Genomic DNA, 24,878 nt, shown 5'->3' with positions numbered 1-24,878 from the left:
TGTTGTTTACTTTATTTATTTGTTGTTTGGAACCAAAGAAAGATGGCTTTGCTTGAGGCGGGACAGACTTGTAAAATAAAGAGAGTGATCAAACATCATTATAGAGCACATATTGTCGTTAAGTGAAAACTGTGGTAATTTGCAGAAGGATTGCAGAATTCTGATCGGAATTATTGTGTCAAAGATATATATAAAAAAAAAATCATCACAATAATAATAATGAATACCACAAAGTAAAGAAAGTACAAATCTGCTTTCCAACACACTATGTGACAAACAAATTAGATAAGACATGAACAGCGCTTCTCCATTTTGTTTCCAGGTTTAGAAAGAAATGAACCCCCCCCATGAGGCGGTCAAGAGAACTGACGACAGTAAGTGTTACTAAACTGATGTCCATATTGGCATGTCTCAACGTTGGGTAACACATCTTGAGCACTCTGACATTACTTCTAGTGACTAAACCATGTCAGAACAATTACATAAAATATGTTATTAACAGTCATGACAGCTGACATAAGCTTGACAGCTGACTTGACACTGTCATGGCACAAATCTTTGCTTCAGTCAGCTTATTGGCTTAGGATACAGCTAGCCAACTAATTTACATAAATATCCATTTGTGTCATGACAGTGTAAAGGGTTGTCAGTATTTTGACATCAGTTTTCACGACCGAAAATGACATGTGTTATGTTATGACAGCGTTATGTCACCCTTATGACAGAGAAGTCAGTTAAAGTGTTCCCAAACCTGTATCCGACTTGCCTGTGTAAATCATTGTTGTAATACTGAGCATGTACTGTATATACCGTAGTATTTTTACACAAATGGCTGACAGCATAATAGTCATGCAGGGTATTTATTTACATAATGTATACTGGTATCTTTTTACCCATCCATATGCAGCTTATTAATATTGTATTAACAGTCATTGTTATCAAGTGATGCCATTAGTGAGCTTGGGGATTACATTACATGAGTTGATCACGTATATTTGAACAGCACAACCAACTGGTATATCAGCTTTAATGTTGTGCCACTCAAACGCCTCATCTGATACAACCTTATAGGATTAGGCTTCGATTTCACAATTCACAACCATTGAAGAAGACATTTTGGGAGAAGCGGTCTCCGGTAAAGTGATACTTTGAAACAGTCACAGTGATCAGTGTTCGCTGATCTTTCAGCACTGTTTGCACACACACACACACACACACACACACACACACACACACACACACACATTGTCTCAACGAGATACATTTTGGCCTGCTGTGCAAGTGCTACAGTGGAGTCATGTATGCCAGATTGATCCAAAAATGTATTCTAACCCATTGGTTCCCGTTTAAGGATAAGTTAACACTTATCCTTAGCAAAACAGAGAAATCGTCCAAAAATACTATAATTAAATCATGGGCAATGGCATAAACAGAACATTCTGTGTTAGCCCGGCACAGTTCCCGAAGAGCAAACCACAACTCAACCAGTGCTTATAATGCATCAGAACTAAAAAAATCAGCCCACTTCTTGGACGAACAGAACCTTGTGTTCAAGGCTGGACAAACCTCTAAGAGTATCCATATTCTCTCTTTATATAAAATCAAATAAATATTCATTTCTCATCATCATCAAAAGCCACTGAGTCACAGCACACATCACTATTGAACTATATGTGGGAACAGAATATGTGAGATGAAGATGACAGGCTTCAATTGGATGTGTATCAGGCCTGACGTTTGTTGAACACTGGTCAGTGTTGACAACCACTGGATCAGGAAGAGAGAAGAGATCCTTCATTTCCTCCAGATCCAGGGTCAGAAATAGAGATAAGAAAATAAAAAGCACAAAACACACCCCTTTCCCAGACACTTCGACTGGCAGCGGACACAGTGGAGAAGGACTATAATGGACAGATCTAGATAGTTAGCCTGGTATCCAAGCTGATTGCGTTGCCTTTCACAGGAAAACTGGTGAGCGCAGCGTTCAATCTGGTTTAACCAGGCTAGCTATAAGTATGATATAGGGTGACATACAGAAGGGGAGCCCCAGAAAATGTGTTACTGTGTCCCAAGCTTGATGGCAATGCCAACAATTAATGGTATAGAGATGGGAATAGCAACATTGAATCTAGATGATACAGTACAGTAACTAACACATTGTACCTGTTGTGAGGAAGTTTTGTGACTATGACCAGTAGGGTAAGAGCTGGGAGACCGACAGCTGCTGATAATACAAAGATCTTTTTACATTGTCCACTGGGCCGTGTTCCGACCTTGCAAGTAGCTACCAGCAGTCCTGGGTGGCGAGATGTCACTGGGGCTCCCCCTGGAGGCTTGGGGGTCAACTAACGGGGACATCATTTGAGATGAGTCAGGGACGGGGGGAGACGATGGGGGATCTCGGTGTGATGGTGAAGGGTGGTGATGGTGTCCACGGGGGAGGGGGGAAGACGTTTGAAGAGGGGGTGAATGACGTGAGGAAGGGGGCGACAACATGGCTGCCACTGTGTCCCGCGGTGACGATGGGTCAGGGAAGGATCGCGATTCATTTGGCCTTGATCTCGGTGTAGTCGCTGCCGTCATCCCCCCTCCCTGAGGCCCCCCCATCCCTGGAGCGCCCCCAGAAACTCCAGGGCGGCATAGTTCAGCTCTTGCCTCTCCAGGTCTGCCATAGAGCCCACAGATTGATAATCCCCGTCTTCTCCCTGTTGAAGGTATGGAAAGAGAGAAGGCCCATTCAGACTCACAGGTTATACCTGCGCAGTGCCACCAAAGCCATTGACACCTCAGAACATAGAGTGTATAAAGGAATAACATGACAGACATTGAAAGAGGAGAAAGGAGGGTTAGTGGTTATTGGTGAGCAGAGGCGTAAGACAAGGAGATTGAGGCGGTTTAGCATTTCCTGTTAGTATCGAGGCAGCCATGCAACAACAGTCGTGGAAATGAAAGGAGATACAGCGCATGGAAGCGGATCTCAGACAGCAGACGAATATGGGCCAGATCTGGTTATTTGGTGACACATACAGTATAGCTCAGTTTTGGCACCACAATGCGTCATATGGCCGAGATATGGTCCGAATGTAGGAGCTGCGAACTGGGGGAGGGTTGGCACTTTGCTTATGGGCCATCTCTGGCTTGATTTAAGTGGCCCTAACAACATCCCATAGTTATTGGGCTACTTTTGGTCAGAATGTGGGCCACATCCACCTTGCCGGGCAAGGTCTGGACATTTCATGCTACATATCCACTTCAGGACCGTAACACCAAGTGGTTAACTCGGCCAAACGGTAAATCGTAATATTTTTGATTATGGCCGAAATTGGGCCATCGTATAATTTTGCTGTCTGGGGTGTGTGAGGGATGCTGTCTACCACTGAGACTTGGAGTTGGGATTGGGGCGGGGTTGTTCAGGAACCTTACCGTGCTCTCCTCTAGAATGGAGTTAAACTTTGAGCCCAGAAGCTCTGTCTTAAGCTGTGCAAGAGTTAGGAAAGAGAAAAAGAGACAGAAGAACGCAGAGAAGCGATGAAGCAGAAAACAGTTGTCTGGAAAGGCTTTGGTCGCAGCTACCCCAGTGGTACTGGGACTGATAGCTATTGTGGTACTGGGATTCTCAGGCTAGGCCAGTAGTTGGCTGGGGAAGTTTACATGTTCTCTTTAACATGAGAAGTTTTATGAGTATCTCCACAGAATTAACCTTACTGTACATCAAAAATGGGACATGATTTGAACGAGTATAGTATCAGTATCAGCAACGGGTAAGCTATCATGTTCCCGTCTAAGACAGATCTGAGAATGGTCATTATCTCCATTATTGTCATCATCATCAACATGTCTCACCACTTTCTTCCTCAAACATTGTTTGTCCTTCTTGACTGTGCTGTAGTACAATGCTGGGTTCTCCAGTTTAGAGACCAGGTCCTGCCCAGGGTTGCCATTCTCTCTGGGGGGTGGAGTCACAAGATCAGACTCGGTCTCATGGCCACTAACTAACTCAGGGTGACACTCCAAGCCTGGGCATCCATTTTAAAACAAGGGCCTGTTTCCCAACATAGTTAATGATCTACAGGCCTATGGTTCATGGTTGTGGTCGACGTTCATGGTTGTGGTTATTGTTTCATGGGTTTAGTTGCGGTTGAGCTGACACCCTCTCTTAGAGCGACTTCCTGTAAAAGCTTTTGTCTGAATGTGATGTGTAGCTATAATGCTGAAGCACCTTAGTTAAGTAGGCTACCGTGGCTGTATTTTTAGCATAGCAGGGCAAGGGTACAAAGCAGTATCAAAGCAGGGAATTGAGCCTGCAAACTATAGGCTACGGTTAGTCTGGCTTGCTAACCCGCTAACTCGCTCTGGCGTTAGCATAACTAATGACCATGATTCTCACGTGCGTCCATCGATCAATCATTCACTCATGAATGCACAGAGTTGTTTTAGAATGGATGGCTAGGCTGAAGTGTTTCCTTATCGTCAATTCAAACAGGAAATGACTACCTGTAACTCGCATCGACCCCTGTCACAGTTAGCGAAGGGTGGATACTCACTTCTTGTTGTTATGGCCCACATATCTCACTGCTGCGATGATGAAGGCGATGACAGCCACTCCACCGATGGTGCCAACGATCACTGCCATCATGTACTTCTCTAACGTCAGACAAGAACATCATATTGAAGACAGTGTAGAAACAGAAAATACTGTTTAACTAGGTCATGGTACTATAACTTATTTACTTCGAGATAATGCCATTTCAATATCAAGTCAATGGGGTAGTCAGTTGGTGGTCTTACTTATAAAGTCAATCTACATATCATATAAAGGTGCTACACATCTCATTTCAATTCAATCTCTCATGTATGCTTGGCTATACAATTGTTTGCCTTTTAATGGTATGCAGTTCTGTGTTTAACCATGAACCTGAACTTGTGTACTCACTCTCCTGCTGTAGCTCCAGATGAAAGCTCTCCGACCCGTACATGTTGCTAATGCTGCAGTGCACATTGACAGCACCGTTGCCCAGGCGCTCGCCCTTCTCCCGTAGTTTGATCATGCCCGTGGACGTGTGGCCGTCCGTGTGCGTGTAGTAGTTGTAGCGGCCGTCCGTGTCGTTGACGGTGATGTTCTTGTCGGGGAGGTAGAACTCGATGATGGGCTCAGGATTACCCGTAGCCATGCAAACACACTGGACTCCCTCCCTCACCACTGTGCACTTGGACTCGTCCAGAAGGACTGGGGCGTCTGAAGAGAGGGTGGAGGTAGGGCTATGACTGACATGTAGAGTGGGATGGGATGATGTAGCGTAGTGTAATGTAGTGTGGTACAATATGGTGTGATATGATACCATATGTTATGATACAACATGACATGATGACCCACTCACATTCCACAGTGATGTTGAGGGAGCTGCTGGCTCGTCCGTGTTCGTTCTCTGCCAGGCAGCGGTACTGTCCGTCTCCCTGAGGGTTGAGCTTCAGAAGCTCCAGCACAGACACCTCCGCGGCCGTGATGCTGCCCACCAGCTCCCCGTCCTTCAGCCAGGTGAGGGTGGGTGTGGGATTGCCTTGTGTGCTACATTGCAGGGAGATGGAGGAACCTTCCAAAATGGTCAGGGAGCCATTTACCACTGGCTCACTGGGAGGGTCTGCAAGGAGTATAGAGAGGTGATGAAAAGTAGAGTTAAATGAGGAGAAAGAAAGGAGTTGAACAAAGGAGTCAGTTACAGAGGATGAAATGTTGTGCTGTGTAACAACAAGAGCAGGAAGCTATGGGCCAGGTTTATCACATAACTAATACATTGTTATATATATTACGCGTTACTACTTCACAGGAGACACATTTGAACATTTTTTTTTTTTTCATAAAAATAAGTTTTGGGGCAGAAATGCCTTCTGGATTATGTGCACTTTCATGTGCCTTAATATCAAACTTGTATGCCATCTGTAAATATGAATATAATTGTTAAATTACGAGCCTAGTTGGTTTAGCCACGGAAAAAGAGGGAACCTTCCCACTAGCCATGATTGGCTGAGAAAATGGATGGGCTGGACAGGCTGAGATAATGGATGGGCTGGACATGCCGAGAGATGAGTTCGGACTGGTCTGCCATGTATGCTTCCGTCTATAATGAGTTGCTCAGTATGTCTAGGTCATCCTTTCTAACACAGATTTTTCTGAAAGATAGTTCTCCACTTTCTGGAGGACCGAGTTTTGAAATCAGTGGAATTCCCTGTGGAAGCAGAGCATGATAGCTAAGGAGATGGAGAAAATGTAAGCGTTTTATAGCAAATGTGGAGGGAGTCAAAAAGAAAACACGGAAGTCTGCTGTATAAAACACCTGTCTCCGGATTACATCTTCATAATTAAGGGCAACCATGTCATCCGTGACAGAGGGAGAAGCGTTCATCCATGTACTGTAAGAGAGTATAGCTAGCTACATTTTCAGATATTATACATTTCTAATTTTGTCAGAAAGTCATTTTCATTGCAAGTTAAAGCGTACCGTTAGCTAGCTAGTTAACGTTAGCTGGCTGGCTCGCTAGCAAATATTACGTGTATGATCTGTGTAGTAATATTATTCGTATCGCAGAGCCATTTGCTAGTAAAGCTACCTGTAGATTCATGCAGGGTACTAATGCTATGAGTTGGGATAATAGTTCATTGTTTAGCCAGATAGCTAGTTATCTACATGTCTAAACAAAAGACTCCACTATGCAATTAGCCATTTCACTGTACAGTTTACACCTTCTGTATCCTGTGCATGTGACAAATAAACTTTGATTTTATTTGTTATAGGGTGTGTTTACCAGAGACTGTAATGTGAAGAACAGCATGACCTGCCCCAAAATCAAATTAGGATATAACGTTAGGCCAATGAGACAGTGTCCAAGTTAAAAAATTAAACCATAAGTTATTTTCTGTAATTAGCGAACCATTAACATGTAAATAATAATCTTGTTGTGAGTTTATTTTCCTGTAATAATTAACTGTATACAGACATGTTGATAGAAGTAGTATAAACCAGCCTATAGTCTTAAAATCTTTGGTTGTTTAGTACATGACCATACTGTTTATCACATGGCCTCACATGTGAATCCTTACAGAGATGGGTGAGGCTATGTCTTAAGAGGGTGTGAACAATGCTGAATGGGTGTAGACAAAGAAGAGCTCTCCAGTAGGTCTACCAAAACATTCAAGTGCCATTTTCTTAAAAGTGGGGTTACAAGTTAATCAACTTTCAAAGCAGAATTAGTTTGACATTGTTCCTCAACTTTAATGTTTGATATACCATTTTCTAGTCTCTACTTTTATCCAATGTAAAAAAAACACTGTTTCAAATTTGACTAAATAAGACCGACTCGAGCCGGTCGGTCACATATGCAAGTGACAGAAACTAAAATGTCAGCTTGGTTGACATACTGTATAACTACAATGATTAAATGTAACTATTTTTGATTATTCCACAAACACCATGTTGCACAATGACACTCACACAAGACGGCCAGATACATGGACGTGTTCATGACGCCGTAGCCGTTATCCCCCACACAGGTGTAGATACCCTCCTGAGAGGGGGTTAAGTCCTCCAGGGAGAACGAGGCATTGGAGGCTGTGTCCCACAGCAGCTCCTGGTCCCCAAATAGCCAGGAGATCCTGGGAGGAGGGTTACTGTCCACCTCGCAGTGCAGCGTTACCGAGCTGCCCTCCATCACCTCCGCGGACACGTTCACCCACACCGAGCGAGGGGCATCTGGGGTGAGAGGAAGGGGAAGGTGGGGTTAGACTTGTAAAAGTGACAAGTGTATAACCTGGTTAAACCAGACCCAACACTGCGCTCATCATTGTTTCAAAGAAAAACAAAGGTGAAACGTAGAAAAACAGGTTCTGGATGCCAGGCTAACATACCCAATGCGTACCATGTCGCAATCATGCAGTACATTGCTCAATCAAGTTGTTATCCTTCTACTGTAGATGGAGAATAATGGGTGACTGTCGATACTGACAATGGTTCTGCAACGGTCAGTTGGTCACTTACACTTGACGTCCAGAGAGATGAGTCTCTCGTAGACCAGGGTGGTGTTGGGGTAGGAGACCCTGCAGCCCAGCAGCTGACCGTTGTGCATGGGCCTGGGGGTGAAGGTGAGCGTGCTGGACAGCACGGCTGTGTTGCTCTCTGCCACGTAGTCTGAGGTATACTCAGGTTCAGGCAGGTAGTCTGTGTACATCCATTGGATCTCTGGGCTATTCTCTGGACAGTTGTCTGGAGCATAGCAGGTCAACTCCAGATTCTCGTCTGCGACTATCTCCTCAGGGATGTCAATGTTCGGCTGGTCTGGGGGACAGAGAGGACATAAGTGAACAAGTGAAAATTCACCAATTCACAATATTTACCTATTCTCGTTAAAACTACAATAATTATAATCACAGCTAGTGCAATCCTAGCCTGGTCCCAGATCTATTTGTGCTTGCCATCTCCTACTGTCAGTGTCCACAGTAGTTGACAAGACAGCACAACATATATGGTACCAGGCTAGGGCAAACCAGCCCATAAATGTGGCACATTCAATTATAAAAATGGCCTCTCAGGGTCTCTCAGCAGGCTTACCCAGCACCTTGAGCTCAGAGAAGTCTGGGTAGGTGTAGATGTTGGCACCGCCCAGGTCGGCACGGAAGTAGTACCTCCCTGAGTGCTCTGTACCAATATTACTGATGAGCAGAGTGCAGTTCCTCTGGTGCAGGTCTCCGATGAGCTTGGTACGCCCTTGGTAACTTTCATGTACGATTTCTGTGCGCGTCTTGAACACCACAGGTGGGAAGAGCTGGGGGTAGGGCTGGCCAAAGTACCAGATTCCGTGGATGCCGTAGTGCAGACGGATACCGGACGGGTACATGAATGTGCAGGGGATGACCACGCAGGAGTTGGTCATGGCCGAGATGTCCCTGGGTATCCATACGTTCCACTGGCCACTGACATCTGAGGGAGGAAAGGAGGGATATTGGACTAAGATTGGAAATGGGAATATTGAGAGCGAAACTGTATACTGTATTAATGAACAATAACTCTACAATACATCTAGAGTTCCAAATGGAATCACTGAGAAAAGATGAACAGAGAGACAAAGAGAGAGAGAGAACAGAGGATGATATCATGATGTTATCCCTGCTTGAGACGGTAAGAGAAGAGACCCTATGTGGAGGAAGCATATGTCTCACTCTCACCACTGGCACCACTGTTTAAGTGAGAGGGATTAGGTTGAGCCAAGATGGACGCCAGCCAGCCATCACAAAGCACTGGAACAGTAGGCTGATTCCCTGCTGCCATGTGTGCCAGTTGGACCCTGTGACAACGCTGTACCCTTTTGTTTTAGTGTTGTTTGCTGTAAGTTTGACACACTCTAAAAAGTCAACTGTCAATCAGTTTCACATTGCAATTGCATATCTAGATGACTGGATTTCTTAGCATTACATCTGTAGTCTTCAAGGGAATTTACAGTCTTAGTTATTGTGATGTAATCGAGTAGTTATTCACACTGACAAGAGGGAATGAGAAACATACAAGTTTTACCTTTGATGATTAGCAACAGCGGCAGAAGCATCTCCAAACACCACATGGTGTCTATTTAACCCTGAACCAGAGGCTTCTGCAACAGACATCGGACCTCAATTACACATCCGCAACTTCACACTTTACCATTCTGTTCTGGACCAATGGAGCCCAATGCTATGTGATATATATTGAATATAATATTATAGTGACATATAAGTATGTGGTGACATATAGCTGCAATGGTTAAATGTCTTTTTTTGTTTGTTTACATATTCTTACGAGCCTATGTCGCTTTTATCTCAGGTAACAATGACATATGTCAACATGATTGTGTGTAAAAAGACAGTAGACATTACTGACTATTACCTTGAATTGCTCAATGGGCGAAAAGTAGCCAAAACAGAAAATATCTGATTCCTCAGCTTAGTGGTCGCAGTAGTAGTAGTAGTAATGTTCACTAGAGGGTGCCCAATCACACCCAGACACCTCAACAGCCCTCTCCCTTAACTTCTCTGTAAAAAATAATAATAAAAACAAACACACAAGTGACATCAGCATCAGGCGATGACATCAGCCCTGCTGCCTTAGATGGACAGCAGGCTCTTCACTGGCACTGGCACATAGACATGGTGACGCACACTCTCTGAGTGCTAGTAGAGTCACTCATTAGGCTATTCATACGTAAGTCCCAGGTCTTCGACGGACAGTCACTGTTGGGACCTGTTCAGAACCATGACTCAATACCCTAGTCCCTAGTCCCTAGGCCCTATCCGTTACATTACATCATGGCGTCAACCATCATCATTTGGTCCGTTGGTTGTTTGGACCCTTTACTCTGTATCTACCAGTCTGTGTCTCCCCCTGCATGTCATCCATGATGCTATGGAGGCAATGACTTGTCTTTGGCCCCCCTCCGAGCAGCCGGTGGCTGCAGATGGTGGGCCTAAGAGTGGATTGTGTTGGAGAGCTCCATGATTAACACATCACTACGTCCCCAGACAGTCTATAGGCTGGTGAGCTGTGTTCCTACGGAAAATAAGGGCAAATTCTGTTGGTTTTAGGCAGTTTGGCAACAACAGCGAGAGGTTATTCTGGGCTGAGGCACACGGACATCCCATTCTCAAACATGAGATTGTACGCACACAAACAGCATGCTCGTGCGCATTTCCAAACTGTGTCGTAACACTTATACACACAGACATACACATTTAAAATCCAAAGTAAAAAATACGGTCCACATACAGATCACTTATAAAGTTGACTTGGACCCCTTCAAACCAAACCATGAGGCTCTAGGTCAGGGCAATCATAGCCAATGCCAGTCAAATATTTCTTAAACATTGTGTCAAGCTGTACCATCTGCATTAGACAAAACCCCAAGAGAAGGGACTGTGTCTGAGCTGAGAGTCAAATGCATCAGCAATGGCGGGATGAACAGAATAGCCCGGAGAGCAGGGCACTGACACCACCAGCAACAACAACGAGAGCCATTGATTGACAGACAAACGGCCAGCACAGAGACCAGCCACAGACCACTTGCCTCATACCAGCTTCAGCACCAGGCTCCGGCTCCCTCTCGGTTCCTCCCCTCGGTTCTGTCGGTTCTACGTTCTCCCCGGGCGTGTAGTTCCCTTGTGTGTCTCCGCAGGTTGTAAAATCCTGTCTGCCGGGTTCTATGGATTCTAGGACAGGGGATGGGGAGAGAAAGAGGGACAGAAGCAGAGAGAGAGAGAGAGACAGGGAAAGAGGGAAAGAGAGCGACTGTGTGAGCAGCAGGCTGTGGTGAATGTGTGTGGTGGGTAGTTTTGAATATGAATTCAAACATTTCTCTGCCTTTTCCTAGACCCACTCCACGCATTCCTGTCCTCTACCGCCCTCTCTGCTGTGGCCAGTGTGTCTCAGACCATGGACCAGGCCTTTGACTCTCACAACCAGGTCAAAGTAACCCTGCTAGCATTAGATAACTTCCCCGCTAGAATCTACTGTATCCACAAAGAGCCAGTGACCTCAGGGTGAAGTTGAGTCATAATATCACTATGACTAGTGACTATGACGAGAGGAGCATGGCTGGGTGTATACCCATACAGATGAGAATATTCTCAATTTCGAAACAGTTCCATTGGAATCATACATCCCCCTCAGCTAGAGGCTTTAGTTATTGTACGGTGCCCTCGTTGACTACCGTTTGCAGCCAAAATGAGTAAAAAAAACATTTTTTTTAAACTAAGCCACAAGATGCTAACCTGGGATTTTGATCTACAAATGAACAACGACGGTTCTTATTTTATTACTAACAAATAAGTATATTGGTGTTGTAAAATGTTTTGGGCATTCCCTTGGACACACGACACACACCAATTATTTTCCCACATAAGGTATGTTTGTGGATGTGGGATGACAACAGGGTCCAGCAAGCAACTAGGAGGACCCCCTACTTTACATATCAACGCAACAAAGAATACTTCTATTTCATAGTGGAGTGGTTGTTACAGTTTAAGTGGCGTGAGTCACTGTCTCCAAGAGCCATTAAGCCATAGGCCAAATGATGACATCCACCAAGCCATGGATGTTTTCAAGGGAATCCCAACACAAACACAATTGAGGATGGGCTAAGTAGGCCTGGGTGGGGGAGGTTGGTAGAGTCAGAGTGAATACCTCATTCACAGACTGGAGCCTGTACAGACGAATGTGCAGCATACCACAGACCCCTACACACACGCGCAGCACACGGCGTGCCAACACACTTCGCACAGTGGCCCTTACGGCGCCACGACAGCTATGTGACCTTCATCCCTGCCCCCTCCTCTCTCCTCCCCCCATCCCCCTCCACTCTCTGTCGTTCCGTTGGGACAAAGCAGTGTTTCCCTGAGCCATGGTAATTTTTTGTGTGTGCCTGTGTGTGTATGTACGTGTCCACATGGGGAGGGTTCCTCCTAAAAGCTGAGAGTGTATGTCATTGTTAGCACTGTTGGCACGGCAACATTTCCAAACTGCTATACTTTAGTTAATGGTATTGAGACAAAAATAACACGTTGATGAAATAATTGTATAAAGTTGTTTCTTATTATTCATGATTGTCGGGTTCTGTGTGTTATACAGTTATAACAACATTACACTGCTACAGGTAACAGTTCTGTATTGTGATACACACTGTAGTTGAAATGTACAGCGTAAGCAATGACCTTAGTGTGGACTTTCACTCTAGAAACATTCACATTGTATAAATGACTGCAACACAAATTCCCCTTTAGGAGTCTATGGGAGGATCTCAATTGGCTTTGCTCGCCTCCTGCATCCTCTCCTCTGTCCAGGGAATCTGGAAACAAATGTCCTTGTATGAAATGAGACTCTCCTTCTCCACTCAAGCATCAGCAGGCAAATGATGTTTCTAGAGGTGGAATCCCAAAATAAATGTGTAAAGTGATAAAGTAGCTAGTTGTGCAAGACGTTTTAATGGTAAAATAATAACTAGTGTATCGTTTTTAAATGTGTGCATGCTTTTCTCATTCAAGAAAACAACAGCTGATTCAAAGGGGGTGTGGCCTAACGTCGCTAGCCGCCGCTAGGATGCTCTTGTGGACACTCCTTCGTTCGCCAACTAACAAATTGACGCTGTCCTCAACCTCTCGACCACTTATCGGTTTCCGGGTCACAGAGGAGAGGAGGACGGGGGAGTCGAGGAGAGGACGTACTTTGGCTCAATTGAGAATCTCCCTAGGCGTACACTCGATCACTCCTCCTGTTCTTTATAACGTTTCACATAGCCTGTGGGGGCTGGATTATCCCAGCGCCAACACAGAGAGTTAATAGACAGAATAATCACAGGCATCCTTATACCTATAATTTCATTCTATCAATTATTATTCAAAGATAAAATCACAGTGTACACTGTGCATATGCCCTAGTGTAGGCTATTTCCATGACGAATATTGCAACAATGAGACTATCGACACAGAATCAGTAGGGCAGAAACAGGCCATGACACCTTGCCATATTACCATGACTCATATTCCAAATGATCAACCAACAACAAATGGCCCCACTGTCCTCAAGAGAATGAGCCAGCTCAGCCAAGATCATTTGTATTCTTAATATCATATATTTTATGTATGTGAAGCTCGCTGGTGGCTCATAGGAATAAAGGAAACACTGTACGCAGAACACTGCCTATTGTGAGGCAGAAACTGGAGGAATTCTCCGGAACAGGCCAGCTCACAGCTTGCATTGCTGTTTGCCTGTGACGCGCACTGGTCCACAAGCTCTGGCCCCCACTAAAATACTTCAAGGAGCAGATGGTCTTAAAGCCCTTTCCCCCCTCCTACACACACAGCACTCAGAGCTGCCTGTGAGAAGCCCACCCCTCCACAATCACTCCATATGACACATTCTGTGTGAGGTAGAGTGCTGCTTATAAGGCCACAATTACAAACTGTAAATTGATGACAGAATGCAGGTGTGACATGTACAGTGCCTGTACAGTTCCTAGGTGTGCATGTACAGTAACAGTCAAAAGGTTGGACACACCTACTCATTCAAGGTTTTTATTTTTGCTATTTTCTACTTTGTAGAATAATAGTGAAGAAATCAAAACTATGAAATAACACATATGGAATCATGTAGTAACCAAAAAAGTGTATATTTTATATTTGAGATTCTTCAAATAGCCACCCTTTGCCTTGATGACAGCTTTGCACACTCTTGGCATTCTCTCAACCAGCTTCATGAGGTAGATACCTAGAATGCATGTCAATTAACATGTGTGCCTTCTTAAAAGTTCATTTGTGGAATTTCTTTCCTTCTTAACGCGTTTGAGACAATCAGTTGTGTTGTGACAAGGTAGAGGTGGTATACAGAAGATAGCCCTATTTGGTAAAATACCAATTCCATGTTATGGCAAGAACAGCTCAAATAAGCAAAGAGGTCAGTCATTCTGGAAAATTTCAAGAACTTAAAAATGTTCTTCAAGTGCAGTCGCAAAAACCATCAAGTGCTATGATGAAACTGGCTCTCATGAGGACCACAACTCAGAAATTGCAGCCCAAATAAATGCTTCACAGAGTTCAAGTACCAGACACATCTCAACATCAACTGTTCAGAGGAGACTGCGTGAATCAGGCCTTCATGGTTGAATTTCTGCAAAGAAACCACTACTAAAGGACACCAACAAGAAGAAGAGACTTGCTTGGGACAAGAAACACTTGCAATGGACATTAGAAAATATGTCCTTTAGTCTGATGAGTCCAAAATTGAGATTTTTGGTTCCAACTTCCGTGCCTTTGTGAGACGCAGAGTAGGTGGGGGTGCTTTGCTGGTGACACTTTCTGTGATTTCTTTAGAATTCAAGGCACACTTAACCAGCATGGCTACCACAGTATTCTGCAGTGATATGCCATCCCATCTGGTTTGCGTTTAGTGGGGCTATCATTTGTTTTTCAACAGGACAATGACCCAAAACACACCTCCAGGCTGTGTAAGGGCTATTTGACCATGGAGAGTAATGGAGTGCTGCATCAGATGACCTAGCCTCCACAATTACCCGACCTCAACCCACTGGAGATGGTTTGGGATGAGTTGGACTACAGAGTGAAGGAAAAGCAGCCAAGCTGGTTGAGAGAATGCCAAGAGTGTGCAAGGCTGTCATCAAGGCAAACGGTGGCTAATTTGAAGAAGAATCTCACATTTGTTTGGTTTCTACATGATTCCATATGTGTTATTTCATAGTGTTGATGTCTTCACTATTATTCTACAATTCTGAAAATAGTAAACAATAGACAAAAAACCTTGAATGAGTAGGTGTGTCCAAACTTTGGACTGGTACTGTATGTGTGCATCCAGGCATTTATTTTCTGAGTGCATTTGTGTGTGTGTATGCACTTGCATGCATTCAAGAGTGTATTTGTGTGGGTCTATCCTAATGTGTGTATCCTCTACCTGGCAGCCGTGTGTCTCTGGACCAGTATCCAGTACAGTGCCTCCCAATGCAGTCCCAGCACAGTGGACAGATGGTGAACCACAGGCCTCCTCTCTCTCTCTTCCACCCTGCCCAGTAGGGGGCGGCAAAAAGAGCAGTCACCTGCATAGCCCTAAAGGCAGGAGGCCAAGACCTACAGCGGAAAGATTTGTATCGCCATTTTCAATCCTCCCACAAACCTCCTCAATGTCCGAATCCCTTGCCTTCGCATAACCTTCTATGCTGGCATTATTTCCTTTTGTACCACATATAGATTGAAGGTGTGTGTTGGTTTATTCCTCCCTATAAAGTACTTTCGCATCAGTGGTCACGCAGGAGAAGAGCCAGAGAAAGGAACCTATTTCTTAAGACTATTTAGCCACAATGGTTCACATGAAGAAATACATCTCTTAATATAGTTTCTGTAAAAAGCTTTTGTATGTGTTCAGCACACAAGGACATTATGGCCCAATAAGCTCAAAACAGTCCGTCCGAATTTGGATTTGGAATCTTCATTTACTGTAGTATCTGCTTTCAGAATTCTAAATAATTGTGGTGAGACACTGGCAAAAGCTCTGGTAAATGCAGGAACTGTTCATTTCTCTGTGGTAATCGGATGAAAATCTGTCTTGTGATTATTGCATGGCTTTCACTAGCCCCCCTCACGCGCACACACACGCACGCACACACACACACACACAATACTCAATCACAAGATCACTCACTTGGTCATTTGCCACTTCACTTACCCACTCACGTTAGAATCACGTTGAAAGATGTATTTTATATTTTTGTTTATACTGCAAATGAAAATCAAGAAGAGAAGCATTCTCGTTTTACTCGATGTCTTACCAATTTCGCGTCATGCCACTGAGTATTAAATGAAAAACAACTGAAATCCAATACATTTGCCATATCACTGTATTATAGAAGACACATTGAACCCTTATACAGACACTGCTCCTCATACCTTCAATATTACTGTAGAACAGCAAGAGTCGTTCAGGTTTAACAACTCATCCAAAGTCAACACCTAAGACCAGTGGTTCCCAAACGTTTATGAACAGCGGCACACCTTGATGGGATAAACATTTCGGCAGAACACCTAACATTAACCTATTAACGTATAATGTATTAATGCATAGTTCCTTACTCATTATGATTCATTTGAGTGTAGGCTACCCCTTTAAGAGCATCCAGGAATCCACGCCCCCCCCCCAAAAAATAACAAATGTGCTCAGGTAGTTTTGAACGGTTTGAGCTAGAGAGGAGCATTTTTCTGCATTGTAAAGGTTCATCCACAGACACAAAGCCATGATCGGTTTGTTTCTATGGCAGAGGCTGTGGTACAGCTTAGCCTAATCAGACTTGCCTGTGCTAATGGTTCTTGTAGGCAAAGTAAAATTATACAAATGACTTTGCTCTTGATGCCAGCCTGAGCGTATTGGACTTGAAAAACAACGGTACAGATATAACCATGTGCCAATGTCAATATATTATTAATGTATTGTCAATGTTTTATCTGAGCGCACTGGTGCTCCCAAGTCAAAATTCCATGTGCATTCCACAGGTCAGGTCACCTTTATAAGTAAGGGATCAAAACAATTCAGCACACCGGTTGAAAACCACTGACCTAGACATCTCTAACAAAATGTACAACACACAGAGAAGCCAAAAACCACTGACCTAGACATCTCTAACAAAATGTACAACACACAGAGAGGCCAAAAAGCACTGACCTAGACATCTCTAACAAAATGTACAACACACAGAGAGGCCAAAAACCACTGACCTAGACATCTCTAACAAAATGTACAACACACAGAGAGGCCAAAAAGCACTGACCTAGACATCTCTAACAAAATGTACAACACACAGAGAGGCCAAAAAGCACTGAGCAACCAAGTCAATAGCCTCCATCAATTGAAGTAAATAATCAATCTTGGCCATAAAACCAACTAACTCCATGGATCAACTGACTCCGACTATCTCCATGGACCAACTGACTCCAACTATCTCCATGGACCAATTAACTCCAATTAACTCCATGAAAAGGATATTGTCCAGAGCTTTTACTCACCTGTGCAGTCAGGTGAGTGTCGCAGGCGTTTCTCTCCCTCTTGGGCTTCTAGCCTCAGCGCCAACAAGCCTGTCCCCAACAACAAGCACACGTACTACTATAAGCTAACCGTCACGCCACCACTCGCGCTGCCATGAAGAGACCTCTCGCTCCTCTCTGTACCATGCCCCATCAAGAGGGGGGGGGGTAAACTGCCCACCCTCCTCCTCTCCCATATGGAGATCAGTCTCCTCAGTGTACCAGCATTGTTCAGTGCCTTTGCCTCGAGGCCCAGCCATTCATAAATGCACACCCCGCACCGCCCTGGCCACAATGACCTCCACTGTTCCCACTCATCCCAACAGACGTGGGTGAGGCTTTGAGCTCCAAGACCCTTTCCATCCAACACGGCCATTCGTTTAACATTGGATGGGTCCGAGCATATTAGTTTGTTTTGGATTGATGGAGTGCCACATCCTTTGAGGTCATTACTACGCCAAAGGGGAATGGGAGAGGGGACGGGGAGAAGGGGGACAAACAGGGTAAACAGATGGGAATTAAAATAACAATGTCATTGTATGGAAATGTTAGTTGTTGTGTGGTAGAAGACCTCTCAGAGGCTAATACAGTATATGCCACTCATGTCCATATGTAATCTATAGACCGATTTCAACTATAGCTACAGTACCTGTAGCTGCCACCTAACCTGGCCAAAAGAGGGCTTGACCGATACATTTTCCACCACAATCTTCTAAACGGCTGGATATTGAGAATAATGAAAGTCACTAAACTTGACCATACTGAACTGGTGTTTGAGGGCACAATGAGGAGCATGTGACCTCAAATCGCATCACTTCCTGCGTGACCAGCTCATAAACCATGGACGCATGGTCAAAAACTCCCTTACAGGTCTCAAGGGGCCCTATCCTTCCCTCCAGCCCAATTTTCTATGACCTTGTCCAAGATTGAATGTTGACAACTCAAATGTACTATATAAGAAGGAAGGGCAATATATTTACCGAGCAAAAATATAAACGCAACATGTAAAGTGTTGGTCCCATGTTCCATAAGCTGAAATAAAAGATTTGCCAAGACATTCCATCCACCTGACAGGTGTAGCATATCATGAATCTGATTAAACAGCATGATCATTACACAGGTGCACCTTGTGCTGGTGACAATAAAAGGTCACTCTAAAATGTGCGGTTTTGTCAGACAACACAATGCCACAGATGTCTCAAGTTTTGGGGGAGAGTGCAATTGGCATGTTGACTGCAAGAATGTCCATTAGAGCTGTTGCCAGAGAGTTTAATGTTCATTTCTCTCCCATAAGTCACCTCCAACAACGTTTTAGAGAATTTGGTATTATGTCCAACCGGCCTCACAACCTCAGACCACGTGTAACCTCGCTGGATTGTCTGAGACCAGCCACCCGGACAACTGAAGAAATTTAGCATTTACAGTATGTCTGTAATAAAGCCCTTTTGTGGGGAAAGACACAGGTCCTGGCTCCCCAGTGGGTGTACCTATGCCCTCCCAGGCCCACCCAAGGCTGCGCCCCTGCTAGACCTGTGTATTGTATTTATTTAAATTGACTGATTTTCTTATATAACTCAGTAAAAAAAAAAATGAAATTGTTGTATGTTGCGTTCATATTTTTGTTCAGTATATTTACAAACATTTATTTCATGACACAAACAATTATAACAATAACAATATTATGGATGATATGACCACTTAAATTAAGATATTGAACAAATCTATTGGGGCAAGTTCAGGTGGCACAGCCTCGATCTGAAAATGTTTGCTTCCATTTGGAGCCTTCTGAACATGACCCATTGACTAGAGTGACTGTAATTGCAGTATGAGAACATTCACATGTGTTTTTAGGGCCAGAGGAAAGGTGGTTAAATGCTGAAAACCAATGATATGCACATGGCATATGTCCATATCCAGATAATAATACTGCAATATTATTATGATATTGCGATATACACTGAGTGTATACAACATTAGGCACACCTTCCTAATATTGAGTTGCACACAGTTTTGCCTTCAGAACAGCCTCAATTTGTCGGGGAATGGACTCTACAAGGGGTCGAAAGCGTTCCACAGGGATGCTGGCCCATGTTGACCCCAATACCTCCCACAGTTGTGTCAAGTTGGCTGATGTCCTTTGGGTGGTGGGACCATTTTTGATACACACAAACTGTTGAGTGTGAAAAACCCAGCAGCGTTTCAGTTCTTGACACAAACCGGTGCGCCCGGCACCCTACTACCATACTCCATTCAAAAGCACTTACGTTTTTGTCTTGGCCATTCACTCTCTAAATGGCACACATACACAACTCAGTTGTCTCAAGGCTTAAAAATCCTTCTTTAAGGTTAACCTGTCTCCTCCCCTTCATCTATACTGGTTAAAGTGGATCTAACAATTGACATCAATAAGGGATCATAGCTTTCTCCTTGATTCACCTGGTCAGTCTATGTCATGGAGAGATCAGGTGTTCCTAATGTTTTTCAGACTCAGTACACACTCTGTATTGCTCAGGCCTTTATTAGAAAATAGAGCATTAAAACACAATGTTGAAGGGAGCTGCTCCCTGTGCCTCTTGACTTAACCTCTCTCCACCCAAGACTCCCCCCCCACACACCCCCTCCTCCTGACACAGTAGCCATTGTCTCCCAGATCCTGCTGGGAGAAAAGAACAGCACAGCTCGAGCCTGACACCGCACAACACTGGGAAGTCGATGTGCACAGATAATTGTCTTTTAATCACAACAATCCTCTTTTCTCTCTGCTCTTGCTCCTCTCTCTCTCTCTCTCTCTCTCATTGGATTTTTCTCTCTTCTGGTGGCATTAGCTAATTCGACCCATCGCCCTTCTTGTTCTATGATTTCCCACATTAGTCTTCCATTGTTTGGTCATGGCAGCATTCAAGTGAATCATGTTTCTTCTTCTGCTTCTTCTAGTTCACTGTCATCACCACCACCATCATCACCCACTACCATCGCCAAATACACACTTACTCTCTCTCTCTCACACTTACTCACTTACTCTCTCTCACACTCACACACACACACGCACGCACGCACACCACTTACTCTCTCTCTCACGCGCGCACGCACGCACGCACGCACGCACGCACACACACACACACACACACACACACACACACACACACACACAGACTTACTCTCACATACATGCACACACCATCCCCTATTTTTAGTGTATGATGTAGGCGTGTTTAGGGGGTTTTGGGCTCTTGTTGGACAGAGATGGCCAGGCCAGAGTGAGAGGGTGAGAGAGCAGAGCACACACTGAGAAAGGATCCACACCTACCCATCCACCTTTGGTGGACAGGAGAGATGCATGGTTGTCATTTGTGACCTCCCAAGTGGAGCAGCAGTCTAGCGGTGCTCAAGGCGTCACTAAAGACCCGGGTTCGATCCCAGGCTGTATCACAGACGGCCGTGATCGTAAGTCCCATAGGGTGGCACACAATTGGCCCAGCATCGCCAGGGTTAGGGGAAGGTTTGGCCTTGGGGGGGGCTATACAATTAGGCTGTCATTGTAAATAAGAATTGCCTAGTTAAAAAAAAGGTTAAATAAAAGAAAATGTGAGTTATTGGTACGCTTAGAAACAGGGTGTCAGTAGAGAGACATCAATCAACCAATCAAATGTATTTATAATCCCTTTTTACATCAGCCGATGTCACAAAGTGCTATACAGAAACCCAGCTTAAAACCCCAAACAGCAAGCAATGAAGCACGGTGGCTAGGAAAAACTTCCTAGAAAGGCAGGATCCTAGGAAGAAACGTAGAGAGGAACCAGGCTCTGAAGGGTGGCCAGTCCTCTTCTGGCTGTGCCCGGGTGGAGATTATAACAGTACAACACTCAAATACCTAAGCTGTTAGGGTACTACTCTCATTGATATATATATTTTTTAAAGAACCGTAAACTCATTATTTTCTCTCTCATTGATTAACATTCATCATCATCGTCTGATGATACTAGTTTGCTATCTTGGTACATTCCAGACCTGGGTTCAAATACTATTTGAAATCAAGTACTTTATCTGGTGCTTTATTGAAGTTGCCTGGCTTAATGGATCAATAGAATAATCAAAACAATATAAACCCCATCTGGCACTTTATGCAGGCTAGAGCAAACTCTCAAAGTATTTGAAAGATTTCAAATAGTATTTGAACCCAGGTCTGGAACCTTCTGCTACATTCTACCATCATTGAAGTCTCATGACATTATGATGACATAGAATGATAATGTTGTCATTACGTCCATCTGTTCCAGCCATTGTTGGGTCCAAAGAAATCGGGTCACTAGATTATTGGATGTGTCTGTCACTACTGGCTTGTGTCCCTGTGGAACGGAGGATTTGCTCCCCAATCTGTGCTCCACTTGGCCTCATACCCAATTCTGGCTCTATCTTGGGAACTAAGTCAACTGTACTGAGATATAATGCCAAGATCATCTGAATTGGTTTAAACTGGTTGTCTCTATACTGAGATATAATACCAAGATCATCTGAATTGGTGTAAACTGGTTGTCCCTATACTGAGTTACAATGCCAAGATCAACTGAATTGAATTTGTTTAAACTGGTTGTCCCAATGGACCCTTCTCCCGAGGCACCTCATCTTATTTTCTAAAAGCTCAAATGGGATCACCCTCTCGAATAAGAAGAGAATAAGTGTACAAAACTTTGACGGGATATGAAACAGCACTCTACCCATCTAGCTATCCTAGTTGTTCTGTTACAATGCTGCGTATAGACCCAAGACAACATACTGTACACCCCTTGGCATTAATGAATTGGTGTGAGTCATGCTGTTGTTTTCAGCCTTTAAAAAAGACCACGGATGAGGAGAGAAACTCTGTTGCTATATCAAGGCTTCTAAAGCCGTACTGGTCCCAAACCTCCACAGCTTTCACATGAAAACAACTCTTCTGTTATAAAAGGTCACCAACTCACTCTCACAATGCCACACTCACCCTGTCACCAAAGCCTGAATGTGGCTGCCAACAACCAGGTGCTAACACATTTAAAAGACATGAGGCTGAACTCACAAACCACACCTTGTGAACTCGTTTGTGATAACCAATGAATTGTAATGGTACCCTGATACAGAGCATGCAATACAGTGTGAGGTATTAAAGGCAAACAATGGAATACAATGGAAGCATTTCAGCAGACTATCAAATAAAGTAGTATTACGCAACAAGACCAATAGTGCTCTCAATGGGTATTACAGCCCTGAACAGACTGATGCAATTAAAAATAGTGATCAAAATTAAAAGTCAAGTAACATAATTGCACTAAAATCAAGATCAGTAATCTAAAGCTAAAATGAAACATAAGAACACAAGTCCCATTCATGTGGTATGGCTCTTACCTGATCAGTTGATATGCACCCAGTGAAGAGCTCTAATGCCCAGCAGATAGGAACCAGCAAGTCCTCCTCTCCTATGGCATCTGCCTTCTCTCCTACTCCCTCCCGCTCTCATTATCTCCTTCTCTCTCTCTCCATTGTTGAATCAATCAAAGAAAACAAAGGAAAAACACAATTCTGTATCAGTTGTATTACTTTTAATATGTATTCATACCCTTAGGATAAATCTGTCAAACATAAACCACTGTCTTTATATAGGCAACATCATTTAATTGTAGTGTCAGGCAGGTTGTAGTGAGTGAATAACATTGATTTAAAGATGATTGGGCCCTCTTTGTGGAACATTTCAATATATAGCACGGCTTTCAGCCAATCAGCATAAAGGGATCGAACCACACGGTTTGTAATTATCTATATACCTCTTAGTTTGCATATTTGCTTTCATATCATTAGATCTATCCAAAAACAGGGTGACACAGCAGAATCTGGTGTGCTGGCAGAGTTGATGTACCAAGCATTTACATTACATTTAAGACATTTAGCAGACGCTCTTATCCAGAGCGACTTACAAATTGGTGCGTTCACCTTAAGACATCCAGTGGAACAGCCACTTTACAATAGTGCATCTAAATCTTTTAAGGGGGGTGAGAAGGATTACTTTATCCTATCCTAGGTATTCCTGAAAGAGGTGGGGTTTCAGGTGTCTCCGGAAGGTGGTGATTGACTCCGCTGTCCTGGCGTCGTGAGGGAGTTTGTTCCACCATTGGGGGGCCAGAGCAGCGAACAGTTTTGACTGGGCTGCGCGGGAACTGTACTTCCTCAGTGGTAGGGAGGCGAGCAGGCCAGAGGTGGATGAACGCAGTGCCCTTGTTTGGGTGTAAGGCCTGATCAGAGCCTGGAGGTACTGAGGTGCCGTTCCCCTCACAGCTCCGTAGGCAAGCACCATGGTCTTGTAGCGGATGCGAGCTTCAACTGGAAGCCAGTGGAGAGAGCGGAGGAGCGGGGTGACGTGAGAGAACTTGGGAAGGTTGAACACCAGACGGGCTGCGGCGTTCTGGATGAGTTGTAGGGTTTAATGGCACAGGCAGGGAGCCCAGCCAACAGCGAGTTGCAGTAATCCAGACGGGAGATGACAAGTGCCTGGATTAGGACCTGCGCTGCTTCCTGTGTGAGGCAGGGTCGTACTCTGCGGATGTTGTAGAGCATGAACCTACAAGAACGGGCCACCGCCTTGATGTTAGTTGAGAACGACAGGGTGTTGTCCAGGATCACGCCAAGGTTCTTAGCGCTCTGAGAGGAGGACACAATGGAGTTGTCAACCGTGATGGCGAGATCATGGAACGGGCAGTCCTTCCCCGGGAGGAAGAGCAGCTCCGTCTTGCCGAGGTTCAGCTTGAGGTGGTGATCCGTCATCCACACTGATATGTCTGCCAGACATGCAGAGATGCGATTCGCCATCTGGTCATCAGAAGGGGGAAAGGAGAAGATTAATTGTGTGTCGTCTGCATAGCAATGATAGGAGAGACCATGTGAGGTTATGACAGAGCCAAGTGACTTGGTGTATAGCGAGAATAGGAGAGGGCCTAGAACAGAGCCCTGGGGGACGCCAGTGGTGAGAGCGCGTGGTGAGGAGACAGATTCTCGCCACGCCACCTGGTAGGAGCGACCTGTCAGGTAGGACGCAATCCAAGCGTGGGCCGCGCCGGAGATGCCCAACTCGGAGAGGGTGGAGAGGAGGATCTGATGGTTCACAGTATCGAAGGCAGCCGATAGGTCTAGAAGGATGAGAGCAGAGGAGAGAGAGTTAGCTTTAGCAGTGCGGAGCTGGGCTCTTACCTTATACAGTACCAATCCTCATGACTTGCCATAGCAAAATTTGTTAACAATTAAATTCCTGAACACATTTCAATAA

At 44.4% G+C, this 24,878-nt stretch overlaps 1 protein-coding gene across 5 annotated transcripts; it reads right to left on the bottom strand.

The window, feature by feature from the left end:
• LOC115105067 (myelin-associated glycoprotein-like) lies at positions 1-23,043 on the bottom strand. 5 transcript variants are annotated; one of them, XM_065009949.1, is made up of 13 exons: positions 22,970-23,043; positions 11,083-11,224; positions 9,909-10,054; positions 9,561-9,636; positions 8,601-8,969; positions 8,031-8,327; positions 7,488-7,745; positions 5,379-5,639; positions 4,934-5,236; positions 4,545-4,644; positions 3,844-3,946; positions 3,424-3,477; positions 1-2,705 (listed from the first exon to the last, which is right to left on the bottom strand). In XM_065009949.1, exons 4-13 carry the CDS (start codon positions 9,604-9,606, stop codon positions 2,580-2,582), a joined length of 1,917 nt encoding a protein of 638 aa, XP_064866021.1. In that variant the 5' UTR covers positions 9,607-9,636; positions 9,909-10,054; positions 11,083-11,224; positions 22,970-23,043; the 3' UTR covers positions 1-2,579. The 5 variants fall into 5 exon arrangements, with proteins under 5 accessions (XP_064866021.1, XP_064866018.1, XP_029482488.2 ...); XM_065009946.1 differs by lacking the exon at positions 22,970-23,043 and adding an exon at positions 17,573-17,713; XM_029626628.2 differs by lacking the exon at positions 22,970-23,043 and adding an exon at positions 17,573-17,713 and having other exon boundaries at positions 11,090-11,224.
• Between the last annotated feature and the right edge of the window lie 1,835 nt (positions 23,044-24,878).

This window comes from Oncorhynchus nerka, linkage group LG3 (assembly GCF_034236695.1).
Source record: "Oncorhynchus nerka isolate Pitt River linkage group LG3, Oner_Uvic_2.0, whole genome shotgun sequence".
In the NCBI taxonomy this organism is placed as follows: Eukaryota; Metazoa; Chordata; class Actinopteri; order Salmoniformes; family Salmonidae; genus Oncorhynchus; species Oncorhynchus nerka.
This window is presented reverse-complemented; position numbering and strand designations above follow the sequence as displayed.